This window comes from Rattus norvegicus, chromosome 6 (assembly GCF_036323735.1).
Source record: "Rattus norvegicus strain BN/NHsdMcwi chromosome 6, GRCr8, whole genome shotgun sequence".
NCBI classification, from domain to species: Eukaryota; Metazoa; Chordata; class Mammalia; order Rodentia; family Muridae; genus Rattus; species Rattus norvegicus.
This window is the reverse complement of record NC_086024.1, coordinates 25,625,355-25,652,589: the sequence shown is the minus strand read 5'-3', so window position 1 is coordinate 25,652,589 and position 27,235 is coordinate 25,625,355. Positions and strand designations below refer to the sequence as shown.

General features: G+C 42.8%; 2 protein-coding genes across 12 annotated transcripts in view; one reads left to right on the top strand and one right to left on the bottom strand.

Moving 5' to 3' along the window:
• The window catches only part of Rasgrp3 (RAS guanyl releasing protein 3), a 98,567-nt gene extending 93,363 nt beyond the window's left edge, over positions 1-5,204 (top strand). For all 9 annotated transcript variants that reach the window (XM_063261852.1, XM_063261857.1, XM_063261858.1 and 6 more), the window contains 4 exons: positions 111-147; positions 464-589; positions 926-1,287; positions 2,998-5,204. In XM_063261852.1, the coding sequence (XP_063117922.1) occupies positions 111-147; positions 464-589; positions 926-1,287; positions 2,998-3,006 (534 nt within the window). In that variant the 3' untranslated portion in view covers positions 3,007-5,204. The remainder of the gene's footprint in view (positions 1-110; positions 148-463; positions 590-925; positions 1,288-2,997) is intronic.
• Positions 5,205-11,822: 6,618 nt separating this feature from the next.
• On the bottom strand, positions 11,823-26,482 carry Fam98a (family with sequence similarity 98, member A). 3 transcript variants are annotated; one of them, NM_001014073.2, is made up of 8 exons: positions 26,361-26,482; positions 22,397-22,545; positions 19,416-19,550; positions 15,836-16,020; positions 14,770-14,850; positions 14,074-14,190; positions 13,636-13,803; positions 11,823-13,551 (listed from the first exon to the last, which is right to left on the bottom strand). In NM_001014073.2, exons 1-8 carry the CDS (start codon positions 26,411-26,413, stop codon positions 12,892-12,894), a joined length of 1,548 nt encoding a protein of 515 aa, NP_001014095.1. In that variant the 5' UTR covers positions 26,414-26,482; the 3' UTR covers positions 11,823-12,891. The 3 variants fall into 3 exon arrangements, with proteins under 3 accessions (NP_001014095.1, XP_063117920.1, XP_038968088.1); XM_063261850.1 differs by lacking the exon at positions 26,361-26,482 and adding an exon at positions 21,866-22,045 and having other exon boundaries at positions 22,397-22,534; XM_039112160.2 differs by lacking the exons at positions 15,836-16,020; positions 22,397-22,545; positions 26,361-26,482.
• Between the last annotated feature and the right edge of the window lie 753 nt (positions 26,483-27,235).

Sequence of the window (27,235 nt, the reverse complement as noted above, 5' to 3'; positions counted from 1 at the left end):
GTTTGTGAGCCGCCGGTCATCGGACTTCCCAGGCCTTCCTTCTCTGTTGACTTATTTTCCTTCCAGATGTCTCTTCCCATCCACTGACATTTTCCTGTCTTCTGTTTCAGCTCTGGGGCATAATCAAACAAGGCTACAAATGCAAAGGTAAAATAAATACCTGGGATGCAATGAATTTTGGGTAGGGATTAATCAGTCTGATTAAACCATAAATAGTGTCGGCCTCCTTGAGACCTTTGTTCTCTTGGGCCAACAGAAGCTGAAGAGTTAATGTGTAACCCCCCCACCCCACCCCCCACACACCACCACTACCACTTCCAAAACAAAAAAAATCCAGAGCTTCCCAGATTCCTCCCTGAAATTCAAGTGGGGGCGGGTGAGGCTGGTAGCTCCTTTCCCACTCTGGGATTTGGGCCCGATACACGTTTCACACTCATTTGTGCCAATTCGGGGTTCTTTTTAGACTGTGGAGCCAACTGTCACAAACAGTGCAAAGACCTCTTGGTTCTGGCCTGTAGGAGACTTGCCAGGGCACCCTCCTTGAGCAGCAACCCTGAGTCACTGCCTGGAAGCCCAGCCTTGCCCCCAGGTAAATGCTCTCTCTGTTCTTCACAAACCCGCAGTGTTTTCCAAAGCATCTCTCCATACCTGTCCTTGATCTCTGTTCTGCATTCTACTTAGGGTCTGAATCATACCAACAGCAAGGGTACTCCCTTCTGTAGATTAGTCTGGATGCTAAACCCTTAATTCTGTTTGTTTGTTTTAATCTCACTCACTTGCAATTCATCCACTGCTAGTTTAATTCTAGCCCTAGTCTGTTCCTCTGGGACCTTGCATATCAGATTTCTGGCATCTGTATAACAGTGACAGTTTGCTCCTGGTCAGACCGATGTCAAATAATGATCACTCTTTTATTCCCTTCTAGTGCAGGATGAGGTGTTTGAGTTTCCTGGCGTCACTGCTAGACACCGAGACCTGGACAGCAGAGACATCACGCTGGTTACAGGATCTTCCCGTAAGATCTCCGTGAGAGTGCAGAGAGCCACCACTAGTCAAGCCACGCAAACCGAACCTGTGTGGTCAGAGGCTGTCTGGGGAGACTCTGGGTCCCATACCTTCCCCAAAATGAAATCCAAGCTCCATGACAAAGCAGCAAAGGACAAAGGCTTTGCCAAGTGGGAAAATGAAAAGCCCACGCTACACGCTGGTGTGGATGTTGTAGATCGAGGCACTGCATTCGAACCTGACCAGGACGATGAGCAAGATGAAGCCCAACAGGGTGTCGAGGTCAGTGCTGTGAATCCGCGACTACCCTCAGAAGGAGGAGGCTGAGGGTGCTGATATGGGTGTGTAGCTCTGGAAAATAGCCTCATGACTTCCAAAGCACTATGATTCCTTTTAGAGTTACTACCGGCTAGATATATAAGCCAGGAAAGATGTTGTCTCGCCCCTCCCACCTGTATCGCCATGGATACCCAATAGAATTCTGAAATGTAACGAGGTCATGTCCGTGTCGCAATGTTACCCAGGGGACCTGCAACTGCTGCATGTATTCACATAGCAGTGAAGCGCAGGGTTGCTTCACTGTCCACGACAGAGCCGGGGCTCACCTCTCGGGAGGACTTGTAAAGAGAAAGGAACTAGATTCTCACTGGTGCTAAAACAGACCGTTGATAGCACCACAAAAAAGGGGGTTGGCAATCGAAGATGCGAAGGCTGCCAGGTTCGATAAGGTGGGCCCTGTCACCCAAGAATCATACCCAGGTTGCCCAAAGTAAACTGGTATGCACATGGAATGTTAGAATATGCAGACATTATCAATTGATTCAAGATGAAGGAGACAATTAGTCATCAGCCCGTGGTTTATTAATAGATTTGGGAACATCAAATGATTCCTAAAATAGAGCAATCATTGAAAAGTCAAATTCACACTGTAGGAATATACAGTGTATACACATAAACACATATCTATATGCAATTTTTCACGCACAATTTCTGAGAGCCCTTGTATATGTTATAGCAAGAGTTTCTGAGATGGAAACATTTTAACAGGGAACATTTGGGAGAGGGACTAATGTTTCGTGCAGCACCCTATAGAACACTTCATTTATTGTATATGAACTCTGCATGAGAGGAAGGTTTGCATGTGCTGACTGGACAGTCTTTTTTAGTACTCATTTGCATGTATATGAGCTGACTCAGGTATGTGTCTATGAATATGAATGTGTGCCAGTGCACATGTGTCTGCATGCATGTGCTGAGGACAGAAATGGGTGTCAGATGGCCTCCTCTATTCTCTCTCTCTCTTTCTTTCTCTCTCTCTCTCTCTCTCTCCCTCCCTCCCTCTCCAATTTTTCTTTCTTTAATTCAGGTGTCTCTCCAAATTTAGGCTGTTTTTCCTCTGCTAGGTTGGAAGCCAGTTAGCTCCAGCACTCTAATCCTGTTGGTTTCACACCGCCATCTCAGGGTTGTGGTTCCAGGGATATCCAGGATATTTAGCTTGGACATCTCGCTTGTTACATGGGTGCTAACATCCGTGACTTTGCAGCAAGCACTATGACATATTGACCCATCTCTCTAGTCACTGCTGGTTTTCTTTCTTTCTTTCTTTTTTTTTTTGCTTTTGTTTTTAGCTTTACTTTTTCTTTCTTTTCTTTTCTTTTTTTTCTTTCTTTCTTTCTTTCTTTCTTTCTTTCTTTCTTTCTTTCTTTTTTTTTTTTTTTTTTGAGGTGGAGTGACAGATGTTGCCCTGGGCTAGCCTCCAACTCCTGGGCTCAAGGGATCCTCCTTTGGCTCCCAAGTAGTGGAGACTACAGGCTCAGGTCACACCTGGGTGGCTCTCTAAGATGTTTTAATTCTCTCCTAAATATGGAAGCTATGAAGCACCCATCTTTTGAGATTGTCCCTTATATTCATTTGGAAAATGGCATTTTAATAACATTCTGGTTTTGTGAATTGAGACCCAACTCTTCAAGCAGGTTCTGGTTTCTATTGCAGGATGGCTGAGGTCAAGCTGGGGAAACCGAAGGCAATCAAGTCGGCTTTGGAAGGAGAGAGAAGAGCTCTGAAAGGCACTGTCCTCTCAGAACAGTCTGGAAAAGAGATTTGAATATGCTCATGGCCTCCAGTCATCCTGGGAGCCCCATGACTGGACTACGGGATAGAGAATTTACCCTGACTCTGAACTATTTATTTCCTGTACTCTGCCCCTACTCAGGTGCCACGAAACCTAGTTACATAGTCAGCAGCTTCTCGCGTCTCTCTAAAGCCATTTGTACCCAGGGGAATGAAAGCTTTGGTGCATGTGCATGATAGCCCTTCTCTAAAATCAAGACTTAGCTCCTTTGGACAATATTATTTTTATAAAGTGTGTGCATGTGTGTAGGGTTGTCTCATAAGTTGAGTTTGAGCTCCTTTTGTGTGTCTTTTAGATGGGACTGGGGCCTGAAGTTTTACTGAGGGACAAAGACATTCTTTAGACCCTGGAAGGCAGTGAGCCCTTGGCTGATGATTCTCTGTAAGGAATGTTTGTAGTGTCCTACCACACAGTGGCTGTGCTGGGCAATGTCATGCCGTGTGTGTGTGTGTGTGTGTGTGTGTGTGTGTGTGTGTGTGTGTGTGCGTGTCACCTAGGTCTTACCAATCCTGGATTGCTAAGGGGAATCATATCCCCAAAGATCCCTTAATACTCATGCTAGATATGGTAAAAAAAAAATGCATATACCTGACTACCTAATTGGATTCCCCACTCTTTCTGAAAATTCTCAAAATAAAATGTTAATTAAGAAATCAAATTCCAAGGGAGAAAATTTAGTAGAAAAACCCACTGAATCACTAGGTTAAAAAAACAACAAACAGGGGCTGGGGATTTAGCTCAGTGGTAGAGCGCTTACCTAGGAAGCGCAAGGCCCTGGGTTCGGTCCCCAGCTCCGAAAAAAAAGAACCAAAAAAAAAAAAAAAACAACAAACAAACAAACAAACAAACAAAACCAACTAGTTTGGAAGCTGAAAGTAATCCTGTGGTTTTTATTTTAGATAATTTTTGGATGGAAAGGGTAACTTAATTTTCTCCTAAGAAATTCTCATCCACAGTTAAGAAATATTCACAAAAAGGAAAATCACCATAAACCTCAACTATGGATTGATATTCCATTTAGACCTTTAAAATATTAATAATTTAAATGTCTTTCTTTGGGTGTGTATCTTATGCAATAGATTCAAGATGCTCAGAAATAGAGACACTGCCAGGCTGGTGTTTAAATACCTATAATCTCTGGACTTGGGATGTGAGGTAGGAAGACCCCAAGTCTCAAGTCAACATGGGGAACTTAGCAAGAATCTAAGAAAAAATGTAGGGGCTGGAGAGATGGCTCAGAGGTTAAGACCACTGTCTGCCTTTCCAGAGGTCCTGAGTTCAATCCCCAGGAACCACACAGTGGCTCAGAACCATCTGCAATGAGATCCTATGTCCTCTACTGGTGAGTCTGAAAACAGCCGTAGTGCACTCAAGAAAAGTTGAGGTGATTGAGTTTGTCTGTCATTGAGGGCACCATCTCATATCAAATGACCGGTTAGGAAATATTCCACAGAGGTACCAGGTCCACATTTGAGGGCTAACTTGTATATCCCATGTAAAACAGATTGTGGTGTTATTTGCGGACGTCACTTCCATATAGCTCAACTGATAATTGTGCTCTGGCCCTTAGAAACTGAGAGGAGGACAAAACTGCTAAGGGTCTCAAGACAACCTTGGTAGAGCTGACATGATGTGCCCGACAGTCCTGGAGTGGGGCATGATTCAGATTGGGGATACTGAAGACTAAGCGAAGTTCTCAATTGAAGGAGCTGTGATTAATCTAGATGAGAGCTCACTTCAGTGTCGAGCGCCTTGGGCAGTGCTGTTGGATCTATGTATATAGACTGTCTGTTACTATTCATAAATACAGCAGAGTACATGTTAATGAATTCAAACCAGAAACTGACAAGTCGAGTACAGGCAAACTCTCTAAAAACATCCAGAAAGAAACCTATTAAGGAATGTTGGTGGTTTTGTATTTCTTTTCAAAGGAGTTATCTCACCTGCCATTTGGTTTAGAAATTTATGAGTTTTCATATATACAAGGAATTTTGTATCTTTGGTCTTCCTGTGATATGGAAAAAAATGTACCTTCGATGAAAAAATAAATGAACAAACAGAAATACAATGTGTTGTATATCCATGTAGCTAGCATGTTGTGCATGCCTGTGGATCACATGCATGTGCAAACACAACTGTTACTAGTCTGCTGAAGAAATTTTAATCCATAATGAAGATGCCTTACAATTTTGATTATACCACTAACAACCAATGGTGACTTTAATGATGACTTCGTCAATTTTCCAGAGTTAGTAAAATAGACAAGCCCATGACAAAACAAATCCGATTTTTTTTTTTTGCTTCCTCTCAACCTCTGTTTTGTAGTACATCGTCACCTTGATTAAGTCTTATTTTATGTGTATGGATGTCTTGCCTGCATGGAAGTGTACCTCACGCATGCAGTACCCTGGAAGGCCAGATGAGGGCGTTGGATCCCCCGGAATTGAAATTACAGACCATTGTTAGCTGCCAGGTAGGTGCTGGGAATTGAACCTGGTACTTCTGGAAGAGCAGCCAGTGCTCTTAACCCCCGAGAGTCATCTTTCCAGCCTCACTTTTATCTTCTTGGGAGAGGGGGTCGTTCTATGTGTAACTAGGGAGACAGGGCCTCACTCTGTAGTGAAGGATGGTTAATAACTTTGATGACTTTCTAGGTAAGCCAGGCTGGCTCCACATTTGAGAGAACCGCACCATAGCCTGCCACTATCACCTTTAAAGGGAAGGGCGAAGCCGAAGTCTTCACAGTAAGTTAGGCAGGGCAGGGCGCTCCTTCGCTGGACTCTGCTCTGATCTGCTTAAAGCAGAGCAGCTGGAGTTGGCATTTGGAGGCTTTTGTCGAAGGTCTGCCTTCTCAACAACGTCCCAGATTCCCACAGTAACAGGCTTTGAATGGTCTAAGAGCTTTGCTGTTGGAAAACAGCAAAGACACACAGACCCCTGTGGGGAGAAGCAAACTGTCAACTGGTGGCAGAGAATCACAGTATGACAGTCAAAAGTGATGACAGCAAGATTCTGGATGGACCAAGATAAATCTCACCAAACTACATTTCTAAAGCATACCTTTGGACTACAACTCACATCAGGTAAATCTAGGGAAGCCTCCGTTTCTTCATGTTAAAAAAAAAAAAGAAACATTTCACCAACTGGCAGTGGTGGTGTATGCCTTAAATCCCAGCACTCAGGAGGCAGATCTCTGTGGTTGAGGCCAGTCTGGTCTATAGAGCTACATTTCGGCCAGCAGACTACAGAGAAACCTTGTCTTGAAAAAACAAAATAAAACAAACAAACAAACAAACACCCAAACCACCTGCCTCTCCCCCAAAACATGACACAAACAAAAAACAAAAAAACCAACCAAAACAAACAAAACTACAAAAAAAAAAAGACATTTCATAACTTTCAAGTACTTCAGAGAACCATTTTAGTTAAAATCTGTCAGAAGTTACTTTAAAAAGAAATATAAATGAAAATGATGCCTAAAAGAGCCTTTTAAATTCTAGGCAGTCACATGAAGATGAGTTCTACCTTTTTTTTTTTTTTTCTTCTAACACTGTCTATTTTTTCCATGTAAAATTAGGTGGTCAAGACAAGGAACTGGTTGGATAAAATGTAAATTAGAGAAAAATCTACATATTGCATACATGTAAATAATCGAAAGCATACATATGTTTAAAGGGCTAAAAGAATATAAGAGTGAGGTAGGGACATGGACAACTAGGTTGGGTTTAGAATTATTGGAAGTACACAGGAGAGTATCAAGACGGCTACATTTCTGACTGCACCAGACTGAACTGGTTAAAACTCGAGAGCACTTGGAAATCTCAGGTGAGAAGAGTTCCTCCATCTTGTCCTCTAGTGTCTTAGAGGCAGCCATACTGGAACTGTGTCCCCAGAGGAACACAGGGACAACATCACTCGAGCATTTTGATGAACTGGCCTAAACACTTCAAAAGTAAAACATAAAATTAGTGGGGGAAAAAGGACGGGGGCTGCTGTTCTGACCAAATACTATACTCGAAGGCAATGTAAGGTACCATGGTTATATTCTGAGTCAGATATTAAATAAATCAGGTTTTCTATGGTAACTAGGAAAATTTAGATGTTAAACTATGTTATACCATGAAAGAGTGAGTGACTCCTAATCTACTTCAGTATGACAATGACTTTACGGTTATATGGGAGACTATTTTTTAAGAGACTCCTATAGTCTACTTAGGGAAGAAGTATCACCATTGGCAAGTTATTTTCCCATACTTAAGACTACCATGTAGCTGGGGAAGCTTGGCTGCAAAGTTTAGATGGTCTTTTTAAAAAAACCAAAAACAAACAAACAAAAAAAAAACCCCACTTCTATTGAAAAGTATGATAAAGCAATATGGCAAGATTTTAAAATATTGACTCCAGATAAAGCATTTAAAAACTTTTCCGTACATTTTCTAGTTCTGAACAGCTTCAGGAAAGAGACACATTTATCTTTCCTGTAAATCAGTTTTAAAGTTTTTTAAAGCACAAATCAAAAAATGGAGAGATCTTTGTAAGCCCAGGGAAGGAGATGGTCAGTCAGGTATTGATTGGAGGGTCTTACAGGAGGGTGTGGGCAGAAGTTTCTGTGGTGGCTGTGGATTCAGTGGCTGTGTCATCAAACAAACCAACAAACAGAACAGGCGCTATTTATCCCTCCCCTATTAGTGCTGGTGCCGGGGTTTGAACTCACAGCCATGAGCATGCAAGGCAAGTATTTTGCCATTGAGCCATATTTCAGCTTTGTATTCCAGATAATTATAAAACAGAAACAAAAGTCCTCAAAATTCTAGAAATACTTAAAAGGATTTTATAACATGAATCAATAAGGAGTCTTCCACTCTGCAATTTCTTGCTTTCCTTGTTTTTTGAAATGCTAGCTACAAAGTTGCTTAAATTGAGCAACTATATTGTGAAAAAAATCTCTAGAAGCCCAAAGCATTCCAGACCAAGCAGTGCAGAATGCAGAATGCAGCATGTTCCCAACCAACACCCCAAGTGCAGGTCATATTTACAACTAGAGACAAGGAAGACTGCCACAGGGAGGTGGCTGGAGAAACCCTTGCCTTTCACAGATAGAATCTGAGCAGCTGAAAACTAATTGGCTAAGATTTGCTGAGTTATAAGGATGTTCTTTAAGTTACAATGTACTTATGCGTCAGGCTAGGGTACAGTGTACTGAGGAAGGAGGTTGTTCTGGGCATGTACAGTGGACAGGTTTAGGGCAAACTTAATATTCTTAATAAATAGTAATAATTATATTTCCCACTCAAACTAGACTTGCATGCCACTATTTTCTTGGTCTTCCTTCTACCCTTTCTTCTATCTGTCCCATAAACCACGATTCCTCAAGATTACGTATTTGGTCCACTACCCTTCTCTTCTAATCTAATGGGATTTAGTTGTGAGTGACATCATTCCCTGATCTGAATTCCTTGGATCTTTGTTCCAGCCGATCCCAAACCTTTATTTCTAACCATTTTCTTGAGATTTCAGATGAAACACACCCCAGGATATTGCTTTTTCTTCATATACTTTTATTACAATAAATAATCTTGAGACAGAAGAGGGAGGCCCTCCCTACCTTGGGCCACCCAGAAGGTGTTAAGTACATTGTTAAGATACTGTTAAAAATGTGTTATAAACATTATTGCTAACGGTATGATTATTAATGTAAGCATTCCTTCTTCCTTAATGTAACCATTTTCCTGGGTGTAGATAAGACATTGGGAGAATGGGGAATTTAACCGCTTTGTTAGCAGCTGTGGGCTCTTTGCTGTACTCAGCTCACTAAGCCAGGCAGACACACTCCTGTCTGTGCTCCTTCTTCTGATGCACCAGGGTCACTCAACAAAAGGCTTCCTATATGATGACTGATTTTAGTGGACCGATCTGAGTGAAGAATGAAGCTCAAGAACATCTAGCCATGGAAACAGCTTGACAGCCTCAGGGGCAGAGGCAAGGCTGAGCCTGTCAGGTGACTGACAGCAGCAAGGATATCAATAAGGATGGGAAAAATAGTTTCTGGCCAAGGCTTAAGGACGGGAGGTTGTGAAGAGTCAGAGAAACAGCAGGTCCTAGTTACCAGAAAAGTTCTAGAGAGCTGTTCTAGGACCAAGGGTCTCGGTCACCGGAGGCCTGGGAGCTGCTCTTACAGGGGGAGGGGTTCACCCAGAGTGGGCAATGCCAGCTGCTGCCAAGGGCTACACAAACACTGGAACCCTAGGGGCAGCACCTGCTCCTGTTCCCATTTGCCTGGTGCAGGTGTTCATCGCAGCCTTCATAAACAGAAGACACCCAGACGCACTCAGTCAGGCAAAACGACAAATAGCTACCTTGAGTATCTTTTTGTAACTTAAAACCTTCCCATCTTGCCATCTAATTATTGCCCAAATCTGTACCATTTCCATTCCTATTACACATCACGGTTCTTGTAGCACAGCTCATCTGTTTCTGCTTCATCCGCTCCCTCCTGCCCCTACACCTAGTTCATACTCCAGTCCGGGACTTAGATAAGTCACACGGGTTCCTAATTGGCACACACCAGTTTTTATTGCTGTGTCACTGAACAAGAGGAGTATTTCTAACTACGATCACACTAATGTGTAACAAAACAATAAGGAGGTTAGGGAGAAGTCTTACAGAGCATTGTATCTGGTGATGAGCAGGGCATGAATGTATTCTTTGACTTAGGTGAACTCAGATACTTCTAGAAGGCAGGAAGGACATGGTGCATGCCTATAAACTCAGCACCTGGGAGTTAGATGGAAGAGGGTCAAGCACATGGTCACCCTGGGTTAAAAACATGAGCTCTACACTAGCCCAGGCTACAGAAGACCTTGTATCAAGAAAAGCAAAGAACCACAACTAGATACATAGGTGAAGGTGGTGGGTAATTACATCCGCTTAAAAATCTACTGTTAAAAGGACATCAGAAGAGTTTAGGAAACAACCAATCAACAGAAATAAAGATGTGAAATTCTTAGGGGAAAAGGTGATTTGGCCAGTGGAAATCAGTTCCGAACACAGAGAAGTGGTTTCAGTTCTTGTCCTCAGCCAGATTTAGTCTATGTCTGGAACAGCCGGATGTCAGCCAGGTTCTACAGCACGAAAGAAATAGGTCCCGTGGCAGGGCTTACGAGTTCTCAGCAGACTCCTGGTTCTAGCTCCTGATTTTGGGTGGGATATAGGCCTACCTAGCTTGTTCCACAGATGCTCTAGTAGTAGTTCATGTGAAAACTTATCTCCTAAAAACCTTGATTCTCAAAGAAATCCCCATATGCCTGACTCCAGTAAAATCACCACTGACTACAAGGTTAAGAGTCTACAAGATCAGCCCAGGTGTGGTTGGTGGCATTTGCCTGTAGAACTATGTGTTTGGGAGGCTGAGGTGAACCCAAGATAGCTTGAGGACAGCTTGAACATATCAAGACTCCAAGCACAAAGAAACAGAATAGGCCACCATTGAAGAGAACACGCTCTGCAAAGTCCGACAATGCTAATATGGTAATGCTGGTGGTGGGGATATCTTATCTAGAGAACTTACGGTCAAGGGGAGAAACTAAATTCTTTTATGGCTTCTCAATGTGAACAACAATGTGTAGTTTAGATCATAAACAAGGATGTAGAATTTAAGGTCATGGAGAAATCTATTTACCCTCACATGATCATCCTTGAGAAAGCAACCTTCTAAGAATAAACCAAAACGCTGCTTGTCAAGAGTAAGTCAGTCTAGTGGGAATGCTGTTGAGTCCCGGGTTATGAAAGCAATTAAAGCAAGTATCTACCTAAGGTATTATTTCAAGGCATGCGGCTGTGACAACTCTACTTCTAACAGGAACCCCCTACAGTAAACCTATGTATACATTGCTGTTTAAAAGAAACCTTACACTCTAATTCATTTTTAGCAAAACATTTTAAACATCTTACAATTACAAAAGCTAGCTGAAATTTGCTAAAATTAATAAAAGGAACATATTCATCTTTCAAGGATAGTGTTAATACTCAGAAAACCCTTATTTCAATAATAAAGTACTTTTAAAGTTAAAAAACACTTTTGGCTTATACAGTATATTTAGGTCCTGTGAGATGACTCAGAGTAAGGTGTCTGCTTTCAGGCCTGACTACTACCCAAATTTGACCTCCTAATTCCTTCTGTTAAAGGGAGTAACTAACTCCTGCAAGTTGTCCTGTGACCTTAAGACATGTGCCCCCACTCACACATACGTATCTCACACAAATACATCACACTACGATAAACATTAAAGATGTTCCATTTAGCAGAAGATACAAATTCTCTTCTATTTTCTATTTTTTTCCAGTTCACTTTCTTCTAAGAAAACCAAGTTCCTGTTTTTAGGAAGAACTAGAAAGCAAAACCTGAGAGATTAGGGAGTGGCATTAATGTAGCATGCCTCACGCGAGTAGCAACAGCTACACCCAGTGGACAGAGTCTGAGTAAAGCTTTCCAGCCATATTGTTATAAATAAGGAAATTTGGAAATAGCTTTTCCCCTTGCAGTTTGTTTTAGCTTCCAGAAAAAGGGCCACCTTTTACATAAGGAAATACTGTTCAGGAACAAAAGCCTTACTCCATAAGCTTGACACAAATGCCCAGAACAATTTAGTATGAAAATAGCTAAAATAAAACTGCCAAGGCAAGGAGAGAATGTACAATGAATTTATTGCTCACCTCTCACACAAACACACCTCCAGCTACTTTCTTTCACAGCTTGACAGTGTTTACATGTACAAAAACCCGGCAGAAGCATCGAGTGACTTCAGTATAGACGTGGAGGGTGACTCAGCCAGGCTTCTGTCTTCTGCAGCAATAATGAAGGGCCTCCTGCACTGAGCAGGACTCGATCTCACTTCGTAGTGCACTTCCGTCACAAGAAGGGTCTCTTGTGTAAAGCAAGCCAACTTGTATTTGTAACTAGTGCATAAAACACATGTCTGCTCACCCTTTCTTCTAGCGAATTTCAAGTAAAAACAAGGTTGAAGGAGGGACTTTTGTCTTGGATGGATGCAGGTCTGTTTGAGTTGCTATACTTAACTAAGTGCCTACAGGTACTACGGTTCACAACTTAGTTTGCTTTTGTCGTGTTCATGGATTTGGCCGTGTTCGTGGATTTTGGAGGAGCATATGGTATAGTATTCCACCCACAGGATAAGGCTACTGAATGTGCTATCTGCAAAAGAGCTCACGTAATAGGAACCAACCCAACAGGTCTACCAGAAAGAAAGGTGACGAAATTTCTCTGGACAAAATGCCAATCAGGGCAGAGCTATGCTGGGAGAATAGTTTACGAAAACACACATGGGTTGTTAATGAGGAAGGTTTCCCAGCAGTAAATATAAAAAAAGTCTAGGCAAATCCTCATTTTTAAAACTTGCATATTGAAAATGTGAAAACTATTTTATTCAAGTAATTTCTTCAAAAAAGCATGTATGTTTCAACTGGATTAGTCTACTGGTCAATTAAAGGCAACTGAAATTGCCTTTAAGATTTGTTTTTCATAGAAAGACGAGATATGCTTCTTAAATAAACAGTGTTATGTAAAACTGTTTAGTAATAAAAAGAGAGAAAGAACTGAATGAAGACCGGCAAATGGTTATCCTAAGCAGAAGTATGCCTGCCACCTGTGGTCTTACATTCATTCGAAATAGATGTTGGATTCAGATTCTGAAACTAAGTTTCTATTACTTGAGCTCTAGCAAAATGTGTCTGTAGCCTCAACTAGTATAATGTCTTCCTTGTCCAAATCCAGAATGACTATACTGATAGCCTCCATGTTGGAAGTGCTGTTCAAACTGGCCCCCTTGGTGATAAGTCTGGCTCCCTCTTCCTCCCCAGCCTCCTCCCTGGCTTCCACGTCCTCCCCGACCTCCTCGACCACCTCTGCCCCCACGACCACTGCCTCGTTCGCCATGGTGCCCGCCATCTTGGTATCTATTGTCCTGCTGGTAGCCACCACCCTGGTATCCACTTCCTGTATATGAAGATGTTTGGAAACCACCATAGCCACCACCTTGGTAGCCACTGCTGTGGCCACCATGATAGCCACCAGGCTGGAAGCCCGGATCTCGATAACCGCCATCCTGGTAGCCACCTCCACTTGCACTACCTCCGTCTGTCCAGCCTCCTTGGTGCTTATTTCCTCTTCCTCCCCCTCGGCCACCGTGGTCATAGCCACCACGTCCACCTCGCCCTCCTTGTTCATGACCTCCTCGTCCTCCATATGAGGAATGTTCATAACCACCTCTCCCTCCGCCTCGGCCTCCTGCTTGCTGCTGGGGGCCATCTTGTCTCTTCTGCCACGGTGGCATCTCTGGGGGCGGAGGCTCAATTTCATTAGGTCTGCCACCTCTGTCAGGCACCCTGCCCATCAGCACCTATGGGGTAAGAAAGACAACGTAAGCGTCTCATTTTACGGACAGACAACGTACTGGAAAGGAAATCAAAAGTACTCTAGTCACCTTATTAATGGCACAGGCAGTCTTTTCTCTTATGGACCCACTGCTTGTCCTTAAAATCTTTGACAAGTCTTGTCTGGCGGCCAAAAGATGAGCAATGGAAATATTACCTTTGGGAGACAAGACTGAACGCTTTGGCTGGTAAACCTTAGCTAATTTTTCTGTTTGACTCTGTTGAAACAAAAGTGTACAAAGACAAATGTTAAAATTTAGATGGGGCACAGAAAACAAACACTACAACTAAAAAGATTAAAGATCTGAGGAGGAGTTTACTGGGTTCCAGATGGTAGGAAATCATTTTAGACTCTGTATTGTTTCTCGTACTTAAGAATTCCAACTTGTTGAAAGAGCAGGCAGTGAGGGCAGGCGGGGCTGGGTCACCTGGAAGTTCTCCTTTCAGGAGTTTAGGGACGGTGTCTATAAACAATTCCTTCAGCTTACCTTAGCTCTGTCAGACCAGCCAAAGGACTGGACAGTGACATCCAAACGTTTGATTAGCAGCTTCCTCCGAACTTCATATTCATTGGCTATGGCTTGGTTAATGGCTTCTATCTTTTCCTAAAGCACAATTTAAGCAACCAGTTAGGATCTATGCCATGTGCCTGGACCCCTTAAAGAAGAACTGATGCCTTCACAAGTGACTCCCCAGCATTCCCCACACGGCCCTTCCCACTGGCTAATATGTGAATGGTTAGTGAAGTGACAGGATAGAAAAGTTTAGTCTCAAACAATAATAGAGGTAACTTGAGAATTCTTGGTTAGTTTTCCCATAATTCACTGTGTCACACTGGTTCAGCTCAAGCAGGTTTGGATCCATCTGGCCAGTAGAAAAAGGCGCCTCTCTCATACCAAACTTCATTTAATAAGTGCATGAAATATTTACAAATTATGAGATAAGTGCTTCAAATCACACACAAATAAAATTTGTTCTTCATAAATCTGGAGGTTTGTCAAAATATTTCAAGGATGTCCATTAGCAAATTACATATCAGAAAATATAATTTAAATCAGGTGAAATCACAGAACTTGGAAGGCTGAGGCAAGAGGATAGCCACCAATTTGAGGCCAACCTGGGCTATGAGTGCTGACATAAAGGAAGGTTCCGGAGGAAGTTGACTCAGGAGGTTCAAGACTCACCCAGTGGGCCGGTCCCATCGACTTCTTCAATAGCGGCTTTCCCACATGATTAGGTGGAACTTTTGCTAATGTTTCCTTTAACTGACACAAAAAACAAATAAATGAATAAAAAAAAAATCTAAAAGTACTATGCATCTTCCTCATTACCCAATTCCCATCATATCTTGCCATCAAAAGAAGAATCCTGACAGAAGCAATGGGAGAGGCAGTTTTGAAACATAAATGTAATGACCCATGAGATAGACACTGGCTTGTCCCACTCCTCCGTGACTAGAGAAGCATGGATCCTCCCTGGACCCGAACAGTGCCTGACACCAGGGGCCCTGACTGAGCATCAGCTGAATGATGAATGAACACAGAATACGGACTACAGATGCACTCTTGTGCCCCACAGCGTTCACCCCACGGTGAAAATGAGGCCAGCAGATATTCAGACAGGAAGTAACTTTATACGACAAATACCACTTGCTTTTACTCATCCATTTTTAAATTAAAATGGCTTGTTCCTAATCATTTACATGCATATACACACACATATATATAAATCAGTATTCTGCTGATAATGTGTGACATAAAAGTGATTCTATTTTCACACACTATGTTAGTAGTCAGCAAATTGAGTTTGCTAGGAAACACACAGACCCAAAGCAACTGGATTAGAAAACGGAACTTATTAATGTCCTTTTCTGTCCAGTCGGTAGGGGGAAGCATAGTAATAATGACAAACGCTATAAAAATCGCCTCAAAGTTCAATCATTTTATAAAGGACTTAAGAATCTTAGTTATTTTTACATATATCTAACTTACTTTAGCTTCTGAACCAAAGTATAAAGTTTCATTTTTTAAAAAGAACATGTCAATGTTTAAAAATAACAAAACCAAAAGCCCACTAAAATATTAATTTCTCTTTAAGGTATCTAGGATTTAAAACCCAAAACTCATTTATTAACATTCCTTATTAATATGTAAATTAGGTTCCCATTAAGAGAAATAGAGTAAATGTTTCATTTCAAGCAAACGTAGGACTATGCCTTTAATACGCTACGATCGGTACTAAAGGGCTTACTTTTTTCTCAATCCCGCTGAAGAATTGGAACATAGTTATATTGGCTGGAGGTTTGGACATTCCTAGAGCAATACATATGCCTTTCAACTCTTGAAAGACCTCACTACCGCCTCCTTCTTGAGCTTTTTTTGGAGGAGCATTCACACAGAGCATTCTGGCAGCTTCTAGTTCTGAGATGAGGTATGCTGAAGTAAACAAAATAAGATTTCAAAATAAGATACTACAGTTAATAGCCATCAGTCTGGAGTCACAACGCTATGAGCTACTGATACGTAACTTTTAAAGCTGCAAGAATGGACAGAACAAGAGATGAAAACCACTGTTACCTGCTAACAACGTGTAACATTACACTGCTTATGTAACTCAGGTATTCACGGACTGTTTACAGGTTAATCAACATCAGGCAATAGTTTGAAACTGGAGACCAAGGCTGCTTACGCCTAAAGATCTAGATTCTTGCATTTCATCATGCTACCTCTAGAACAGGGGTTGGCATCTGTTAAAAATTTTGCACAAGGTGAAAAATGGCCAATTTCCACTTTGAAGATGCAGGCACAATGACAAAACTGTCCCTATCTCTCTCATGATCAGTCTGTCTAGAACTGGTCAGGACTATCCTAAGTGTAAAGATGCTGGGCTTTCTAAGGGTCTCCTCTCATTTCTCCAGTGGCCTTACTCACCTGCTAGGGGCTGTCTCGTTGGCCCTTCCCAAATGCCCTCCCTCTCCACATTACTCACCTTCTTCCCCACCAAAACAACAAAGCTTTCAAACCATTTCTGCTTTTCAGTATCTTTTCATGTGTGTATGCATTCATGTGTGCATACCACAGCACATGGATGGAGTTCAGAGGACACTTTGCATAGTTCTCTTAACTATGGGGGTTGGCAGTTTGAACTCCTATGTCAGTCAGTCTTGGTGGGAAGAACCTGTACCCCTGGAGCCATCCCTTGGGCTGGCTCCTTTTGTTAGCATTCCCTTTGTGCTCAATGTTCCCTTGTGAACTGTTTTAGCTGATTATACATGAGGGCCACATCTCACGTAATTCAGCAGAAGCCTAACTAGTAACTGACATTCCTATAGCTGTCTCAAAGACACTTCTGTCTACGCCGTAGGGTTTCCAAGCATTCAGCAAAGTCTGCTTCTGCTCTTTAGGGAGGTGTTTTCTAGGCTTTTCAGTCCTATCAGAATCAGCAAAGCGTGGTCAGCCTAAATATGCCCGTTGCTGTCCTCAGACGGACGCCAAGGGGGTCATGATTTTGCTAAATCATTTCTTAGACGCCGTCAACTCCTATTCTAAACTAATAAATACAGCCGAGTGTCTGCAGAGGACATTCCACGTGGCTTTAGTGAATCTTAGCATGCTCCATGCAGTAAGCTATACTTGGGTGTTAAGACAATGAAAAAGCAAACTCTGTGGTTATGAACGTAACTGATGCCGTTGTAAACAGGTTTTTACCAGTGTCCTGACACTTGCTTTCATACATCGCTGACTGTGTTTCTGTAGAGACCCAGGAGGTTGGTAGTTGCCACTGAGACCTCATAGTATGCCTAGCTGGGGCTATTCAGTGTCTGGCCCTTTAATAAAGTTTGCCAACCCTTGTTCTGGAAAATCATATAACATATGATTTAATATACTGGTTGTCTAAATTTGGGATGAGATAGTCCGTCATTCCGGAAACTAACTAATACCATCACATGACTAAAACTAAAGCAACTGACACAGTCACAGCACTAGAAAGGCACTGTGGGAATACTATAAACCCCCAAATCAAAGATGACTTTACTGACAATCTACTCGAGAATCAAAATGTCTTCCCCTTCATCTAGGAGCTCAAACTTAACCTAGCTATGAATATAAAACGAGAACCAGAGAAGGCCAGTGAACAGCCCAGAGTCCCTAAACCTAAAGACTATACTCTATTCTGGCAGTTCCAATGAGGTTCACTTAATTCCTCCTAAGTACCATGTGCTAAACAACTCAGATCAGGGCAGCAGGGTGCTGGGAGGAGGACAATCCTGGCATCGCGATGCGACAAAACTGACACTGGGCACAGTAGAAAGTAACACGGAGCACCAATGAGCACGTGTCTGAAATGCTACAAGGAAAGAGGTTATACACTGACAGCAGTGTTGGCTGCAGTGACAAGGACAAGGAACGGGACCAGTGTGCCTTGTGAAGGATGTAAAAGGAGAGCAACCTTCAGCCGCTTCACACTTCACTTATTTACAGGAGGGGCATGTGGTTGTGCACTCTTGATAAGCTCTTTAGGGATCAGCTCTTAAAAATAAAGTTTATAATTATGACCCCAATTCCAAAATTAGTCAGTAGAGTCTGCTTAAGAACTAGCGAGGAGTTAAAAGCACTTTATAAAGATTTACAGTCATTGTGGTTTCTTAGATGTCAGTAGGAAGAAGGCTGAGTTCTATGGAAGACTCAGCTTTCTGGAGTTACTTCCAAGCATTCTGCACAGTGGGTGTTATCTCCCTATGTAGAGAATGTAAGTGACAAGCACAACTAATCAGGATAAGCGATACTACAGAGAAGAGTCACTTAGACCTGTGCTACTGTGCCAGTCACAATCTGAAGGAGACCGAATAAATATATAAAAGCTAGGCATGAATTCAGTGTTTACAGCATGCAAGTCCTGACCCTGCATGCATATCCTGACCCTGCAGCAAATACCAGACAAAGGGGATGTTAAGTCACTGCAATAGTTTTTAGTTTTAAATATAATACCTACAGTACATTTTCTCAAAAACAAAAACAAACAAACAACAACAACAGACCCAACATAAAACCTTCAAAACTGTGGTTTGAATATTTTGAGACTCCACAGTACAGCTATAAATACAAACAAACTTTCTGGACTATGATTGTCATAGGACGTTCAGTTAACCAAAGCTGAATCTAGCTCACTTTCAGAATGCGAAGGTTCTGAGTTGACATTACTGCTGGAGCTTACTGGGAAGTTTATATAACGCAATACAATGTATGAGTCTATTGACTGTATATCTTTTTAAAAGACAGGAAGGAAAGAACTTTTCATAAAAAAAAAAAAAAAAAAAAAAAAAAAAAGATGTTCCACAATGATCAGTGGTAGAGGAGCCATTTAAGTGCTGACCATGTATACTCAGAAACAAATTCAAAGAAACCCCAGTAAACAAAACACCTTTACATCACCATCATGCGAGCACTGCTTCTTGCCTAACACTTCCTTGTCTCCACAGGCTTGCATCTACTAAATGTGTGCTTTCCATCTAGAATGCATGTTTAGGGTGGCACACTGGCATGAAACTCCAGCATCTCCACTGGCCAGCAAGGGAGAGGTGCAGCAGCTAGAGGAGTGCCAAAGCAGAGGCTGGGAGAGGTCAGTTATCCAACCAGAGCGCCACTGGTGTACATGCCTCCACTAGCTCTTAGCTGGAAATGTAGCTAAGTCTTCTTTTAAAAAGGACAGGGTTTGAATTAAAGTCACAACAAGCAAAATGCAACAACAACAACAACAACAACAACAACAACACACATAATACTTATGGAAAAGAGACAAAATAGCTACATTCTAGTTGCCATGAACTTACTGAGCAAAAGGAGGCAGTTCTTCTGAACAAGAAGGCGCTTGGTCACATCCCCAGATGTCAGACAAGGATATGGGCAGTTCATCTCCCCAAGTAGCCCACTCACCTCAAGCTGGAATTCTTCAGCTTCACTTGGACCTTGGGAGGATTAAAATAATTTTGGCAGCATTAGTCTCAAAATGGAATCCCCACTAGGCTTTTCCTGTCTCAGCTCTTCTCCTAATCTATCCTTTCTCACACCACCACAAAACCCTTTTATAGTGTGCATTGGGCTCGCCCCTTACTTGACAGTCAAGCTGTTAGTTATTATTCTGTGTGTGTGTAAGTGTGCGCAAGTCAGAAGGACTGTGGAGCTGCTTCTCTCCTCCAACCTTTACGGTGGGCTGCAGGGACCAAACGCAGGTCACCAGGGTTGCATGCCAACTGCTTTTCCTGCTGAGCTACAGCTCACCAGCTCTACCTGAGCATTTTCAATGGCTCTAACTGTATACCTCAGCGGTTCCCCCACCTGCCGTCAAGGACTCTGACTGTTCGTGTCTGCCTTTTCCAGTGCATCCAGTCACAACCGTCTGTGCCAATCCCACAAACACTGGCTCTACTAAGCCACGCCGTTTTCCTCAGTGTCCCAGGGAAGCCCAGCTCACAGTTACTTTTGAGCCTTTATTTAAGCTATGACTGACAGGGTGACTGTGCCCTTCTTTACTAGTGAATCTCCCTCATCCATCCAAGCCCTCTGCGCTTCTCCACGAGGCCTCCCTAATACTCTTGCGCTCATTGATTTCTTCCTCCTGTGAACCACAAAAGCAAGGGTTCAATTACTGTGCAATCAGCAGTTGTTTTCACTTGTACTTCATATTCTCAGTTAATTGAAACCAGAAGGCAGCAAACATGACTTACAGCTCTGTATTTCATAACATGGGAAAAAAAAAAAAAAAAAGGAGATTGGAGAGATGGTTCAGCAGTTAAGAGAACTGGCTGGTCTTCCAGAGGACCTGAGTTCAATTCCTAGCACCCACATGGCAGCTCACAACCATCTGTAACTCCTGTTCCAGGGGATCCAAAACCCTCACACAGATATTCATGCAATCAAATCACCAATGTACACAAAATAAAAATAAATATATATAAAAAAATTTTGAGGGGTTGGGGATTTAGCTCAGTGATAGAGTGCTTGCTTAGCAAGCGCAAGGCCCTGGGTTCAGTTCCCAGCTCCGAAAAAAAAGAAAAAAATTTTTTTGAGGTTTAATGGGTAAGTGGGGGATGGGTGTCATCTTCACTATTTTGACTGCTCTCTTCTCAATATTGCAGATGGATAGAAATTAATAAGCCTTAGAGTCATTTTCAAGTCCCAAGTCCATTTTTTCCTCATGTGTTTATCAAACTGTGCTTGTCAACCCTAAAGGTCCACAGAGCTCCATTAGAGGCAGCTGGAAGATGAGGAGGTGAGAGAAGAGGGGGCACCATCAGAGTTTATCAGCTATGACCGAAGCATCCCAGAGATCCACAAGGCTCTTACTAAAAGCTGGAGATGAGGAAGAGCTGTGCTAACCCTTCCCTCCCTCTATACAAGCAGAGCAACCACTCTTAACCTGTTTTATGTGTTCTGTTAAAAACAGTAACAGTATCCAAACAGCATCTTAAAGGTTTTTACAAATCAGACACAGTAAGTGGCAAACTGCCAAAGTGGTTAAAAGCACTGCTCCCCAGTGTCTCCTGATGCTTTGTGGTTGAAGCCTGATTATATGACCCCAGGCAATGTACCTAATTTCTTTGTCCTTTTGTCACTGACTGCATAAGAGTAATAAAAGCTAACTCATAGAACTGCCCTGAGGTCTAAATGAGTTGACCAGTACTGCTGAGAACACAAGGCGTGTAATAAACATATGCTACCATTATTATTATGACACTAGATCTTGTTAATTGAATTAGTCAAACATGGGCTAAACAACACGGCCAACCTGCACATATTAAATATACTAATGGGCCAGGTGTGGAAAGTCCAGCACTTAGGAGGCTGATGCAAAATTACCTCAAACCGGCCTGCACTCTGAGAGACATGTCTGAGTTACACAATTCCCTGGGTCTCAAACATACCAAGAAATAAAATGTACATCAGCAAGTGAGAGTGAGCTCTTCAAAATGGGATTACACTGTCCCAGGGGTACACTAACAGGCAGACAGTCTTACTTCCTATCCATTAGAACTTTACCTATGACAGGAAGAAGTTGAAGGTGGAGTGTCAGGTTCCAAGCTCATTCAGAGTCAACAAACTAGTGATAAATGCCAAGAAAACAGGCAAACAAGAAAACTGGTGCTCTCAACTCTACAATCAGGGGTGCTGCACCTGGTTACAATGGTGGGTTCCAGTGATATGACAGTGGTCTAACGGAGTGTCCCCATTCTTCCCAAGCACAGTATAGTTACAATGCACACATGGCATACTGCACACAGACCTGGAATCTGGTAGACCTAAAAGAAGAACATCCTAAATTCTAGTAGACACCAATCCAGGATTTCACAATTCAAGTTTCACAAAATACAGACAGCGTGGGTCAAGCCTATAATCCCAGCAGTCATCAGGTTGAGGCCGAAAGATCGTGAGTTCAAGACCAAGCTGTGCTACATGGTAAACCCTGTTAAAAACAAACAAAACAAAGGCAAGCACATATATTTATATATGTACTCTATAGTTTTCTGTTTCAGTAAAAGGATCTTTTCAGTCTCTGCATAGATTTTTACTGTTGTAGCCTTATATTTAGAATTATCTTGAAAACAGCAACAACATCAAAATCACTCTGTGTGTGTGTGTGTGTGTGTGTGTGTGTGTGTGTGTGTGTGTGTGGTGTGTATGTGTGTGTGCTAGGGAGCCCAGGGCTTGACATGTTTCTTTCCAGTTAACAAAACTTTTAAAACTTTAGCTCTAACAGTAATAATGTCTGTTCACAATGCCCGACTCTACGTTTAAAAAGAGAAGAATTACTCACTGTTAGTTGCCTGCACATTTTCTTCTAGTTTACAGAGGACTCTTAATTCAGACACCAGCCAAGCACAGAGTTTGGTAAACTCAGGGGAAGCGGCTCCAGCAGAGACGGCCTGCAACAGTGCACCATCATCCAACAATGGGCCCTTGTAACTGGTGACGAAGAAAGTGCATTTCAGAGGAAAAATCAACGTGCAGTATGTTGCAGGTAAAACACATCTGCTTGTTGCTTATGCAAAGAAACAATATGCATGTGGTACACATATGTACATACAGGCAAATACTTATAGACATGAAAAAAAATCTTTAAAAAGTTTTAAATGAAGAAAAAGTCAAGCTGGACATGATGGAACAATCCTTAATCTCAGCCCTTGGGAAACAGAGAAGAACCTTTGCCTACAGCAACAGTGACATCCACACAGTGAGGTCCTCAGAACAAAACAACAAAGTCACCAACCAAATGATGACTGCAACTCAAACCTTTGGAACACGTGAGGGCTGGGGATGCAGCTTGGGCGGGAGAGTGCTGGCCTAGCAGACATGGTTTAGATCCCAACACTTTATAAATTGAGCGTAGTGGCACTCACTAGTAATCTTAGCACTGGAGAGCTGGAGGCATGAGGATCAATCGTTCAAGGTCGTTTGCGAAGAGTTCAAAGCCAGCCTAAGATACAGGAGACACTGTCTTAAACAGTGTCCCCTTCAAAACAAACCCCCTAAAACTCAATGTAGAAACCCCACCATATCTATGAATGCAATGAACACAGTCAACTTTTACACACTCACTGAAAGCTTCTTGGCAGTTTACTCTCTTACCATAATTAATTAGATTTTATTCTGGAGATTTGCTTAGGAACCTTTCCAAGTAATCATTTATTTTATAAATATGTCTTTTGAACTTTTTTTTCCCCCCTTAAGACAGGGTCTCATGCTGCCCAGGCATAAGAATTTAAGAGTAATCAGAACAGGGTGTTCTGGCATTAATATAATACCAACTACTCAAGAGTCTGAAGCAGGGAAATCAAGAGTTTGAGGCCAACCCAGGAAACTTAGCAAGATCTGTCTTAATGAATCAATCAAAGACGCAATCACGCACTCTTCGATTATACATTGTTGGGCTTGTGAGATGGCTCAGCAGGTGCTGGCCGCCAAGGCTTGACCACACCATACAAGAAGAAAATCAACTGCAAACTGTCTCTGACTTCAACAAGTACACACATAAATAAGTGTAGTGTTTTTTTAAAGACAACAATCTCTCTATATAATCCTGGCTGTCTTAGAACTTAATATGTAGATCAGATTGGCCTCAAACTCATGGAAATCTGCCTGCTTCTTCCCCCTGGCATCAAAGAATGCGCTACTGTGCCCAGTATAAAACAAACAAACAAACACAGAGCAGCTTAGTTAAGATTATATTCTTTTAAGTGAAATATTAAATAAAAATATTGTCATCAAGGACATACATTAAAAATACTTAACATGATATTCAGGGGTCTGGATCCTTTGAGATTCTTTTAAATATGCCTATGTTTACTATGAAATGGATTAGAAAGAAATCTTTCACACTCACAAAAAATCATACATCATCCTGCAACTAGATAAAAGGGGGGTGGGGGTTGGAGAGCTGGCTCAGTGGTTACTCACAACCATCTGTAATGGGATCCAGTGCCCTCTTCTGGTGTGTCTGAAGACAGCTACAGTGTACTCATATACATAGAATAAATAAATCTTAAAAAAAAAAAAAAAAAAGGGATGGCCAGAGGGGACGAGTTGGAGGAATGGCTCAGCAGGTGAGGACACTTGCTGCTTTTGTAGAGGGCCAGCAGGGTTCAGTTCCCAGCATCCACATTGGTCAGCTGACAACTTCATATAACTCTAGTATAGGGGATCTGGCTTCTGCTTCTGGCCTCCTGAGGTATCAAGCATACGCATGGTACACACTGACAAACACGCACGTATACATAAAAACAAAACACGGTCGATAGAAGAGACATTTGAATAAAAGGCCCAGGCTTAGAAAGTCCTCCTTGTGCTCCACATTCAGTCAACAGTAGCTGCTACTGTGTGCTAGGTTAGAGATAAAAGATAGCATTTGCTGTTCTGGAGGCAGATGCTGATAGATCTCTGAGTTCGAGGCCAGCCTGGACTACAGAGCTAGTTCCAGCACAGCCAGGGCTACACAGAGAGACCTGTCTTGAAAAACCAAAAGAAAAAAGATAGTATTCAACTGTAATTTTGGAGCAAGTTCTTTAAAAATACACAGTAATCAGCTAATGATGACTTTTAATAATGCTTGAATGAAACCACACTACGTTAAAATTAATTTAACTTTCAGAAAAACTCCAGTTTATATTACAATGCAACCTAACTATTTATTTGAGGGCAACTGTTGCAGGAATAATTCGTTATAGTGAGCCAGACCAGAAAACATCATTAGGATCAAAGAACAGTAATGGGAAGCCATTTCACCCATGGCTGCTAGTTAGTTATCTTCGCCTGCACAGAATGCCCCTCGCCTCTTGTTCCACTCCTTCAACACTGCCTTTTCAAGGGAAGAGACCTTCCTCAGGGCTTCTCATTGTATGCTTCTCAGAGCTTCCACATGAACTTATAGCCCAAGGAAAAGCCCCACACTGGCACAGAGCAAGTGTCCCTTAAAAGTGTTTACTGAGTTAGCTAATCATCTTTACACACTCGTTGAAAAGCATCCATTTTGCAGAATATGACTTCCTTATGGCCCATTGCAGGAACTAAGTTGCCAAGTCTGGGTTACTCACAAAATGTGATTCAAAGAAATGACCGTGGTGGCTCAGGTTAACAATGATAGCAACTTTGCTTCCTTTATGGTCAGTACGTACGGACTAGGTCACCAAGCTACTCACATGAGTTGAGCTTTGGATACCTCAAGGTATCCTTCCCTAAATAAGGTTTCTCTCAGGAATTTCCTAAGCCTAAAATTAAGCTTTGATAAGGGACTACAGTTAAAAAAGTACAACTATCAGCAGGGGATGGGAGCTCACTCCTTTAATCCTAGCAGTCAGGTGCCAGAGGAAGGAGGACCTCTGTGAGTCAGATCTACACCGCCAGGGTTTTATTGCCGCACCACCTCAAAAACTAGCTAACTGTGCTTATTTTCCCCTGAAGTTAACCACAGGCAAATACTTAATCATGTCGGGTTTTGTTTTGTTTTAGCCTAAGAGACTCCAGGTTCTCAAGTTTGAGCACCTTGATCTGGGTGGCCCAACGAGATAACTGAGCCTTATTTCCAAATTTCTAAACACTGAAGACTATGACTGGGTAATTCTCACAAGAGAGACAAGATGTAAGTATGCTGACTCTTGGTGGGTGAAGACGATCCTGGAATCTTGGGAGTTCAGCGAGGATGTGCTGGGGGTCAGAAGTCACTGACTGCGATTTCCAAAGCAGGTGGTGAAAGGTTAGGTGCACAGCTGAGCGGGCTTGAGAGCCGGCTGCATCGCCCAGGCGTGCGCTTTTGGAAGCCTAGGTGCATGCAGAGATGACTGAGCAAAGATTTTTTTTTTTTTTTTGAGAGAAGTAGGGTGGAGGACAGAAGCTCAAGACAGAAGTAGGAAATCTTGGGGCCAAGTAGGAAAGCAGATACAACTTTGGCAAACCTTTAAGTGGGGGTAGGGTGAGAGGACGGGAGGCTAGAAGAGAAAGCTTGGGGAGTGGGGGTGGTGAGAATCGGAGCCCAGACAATGACACGCATGACTGACACACGGTGCCGGTAGCCGGGCTGTAGGGTGCATCGGGGAGGACGAGGGCTGTCGGAGCCGAGTCCGCGGGGTAGGTGTGGACGTGGCACGGGGGGGTCCCTGGGCCAGCGGGAAGCTACGGCGGGAGTCGGGTGCGGCGTGGAAAGGCAGGTGGCTCCGACCGAGCGCCCGAGGAGTTCCCGGGGCTCTAGCAGAGTGGACTTTCAGAAACTCATGCCCCCGCGGTCTTACCCTAGATCTTCCAACGACTCCAAGATGTCAGTCTCCATGAGGTCACACTCCATGCTACTGTGGTATTCAAATTTCCGAGTCGTCAGGCTGCCCTCTCGCCGGCAACGCGTACACTCGCGCATGCGCTCCTTCCCCGGAACTTCCAAGTCGACAGCTGGCGCCTCAGTCTCCGCATTGCGCATGCCCTGAGCGTGCGCAAGCAGTTTGGTTCCGCCTACTGCTCCACCTCACCGGCTGAAAATGGCCGGTTCGACGCGTGCGCACTATCAGATAATGAGGCTAGCTGCCCTAAGAAGGGCAGGAAGACCGGCGGCGTGGCAGCTAGGCTCCGAGACCCAGCCAGGGGGCGCGGAGCTTTTGGAATGCGCATGTGCACAGCATGGGGCGAGGCTGGCGCGGGAGCAGCTGGAGCCAGGTCGAGCCTGGCTTTTTAGAGTGACAGCTGTAGAGTTGAAGCTGCGCGTGCTCATTTTACCTGAGAGCTACCATAGAAGGCCAAATTTGTGCGTTCTCAACCACGGCCTAGGGCAGGAGTAAAAACAATGAACTTCTGAAAAATGTCATTTGATTTTTTTTTTTTCAGTATAGCCTCTGAATTTCACGATAAGAGAGGTCTCGGCTTTCCTCAGTATGGATGCCTCAGAAAGTTGAGGCGTTTTTTTCGGAAAAGTTTTTCCTCCCTGAGCCTGCCCCAGACACCAAACATTTTATTTTAACGGGAAAGGGCATATCTTCATATCAAATACAACATATATTTGATTACATACATGCAGTTTAGACAGTGGGTCAACTTTTTGTCTGAGTTGCCTTTTTTTAAAAAAATACAGGTCTTATAGAGTCATAGCTGGCCTGGAACTCACTATGTAGACCGGGCT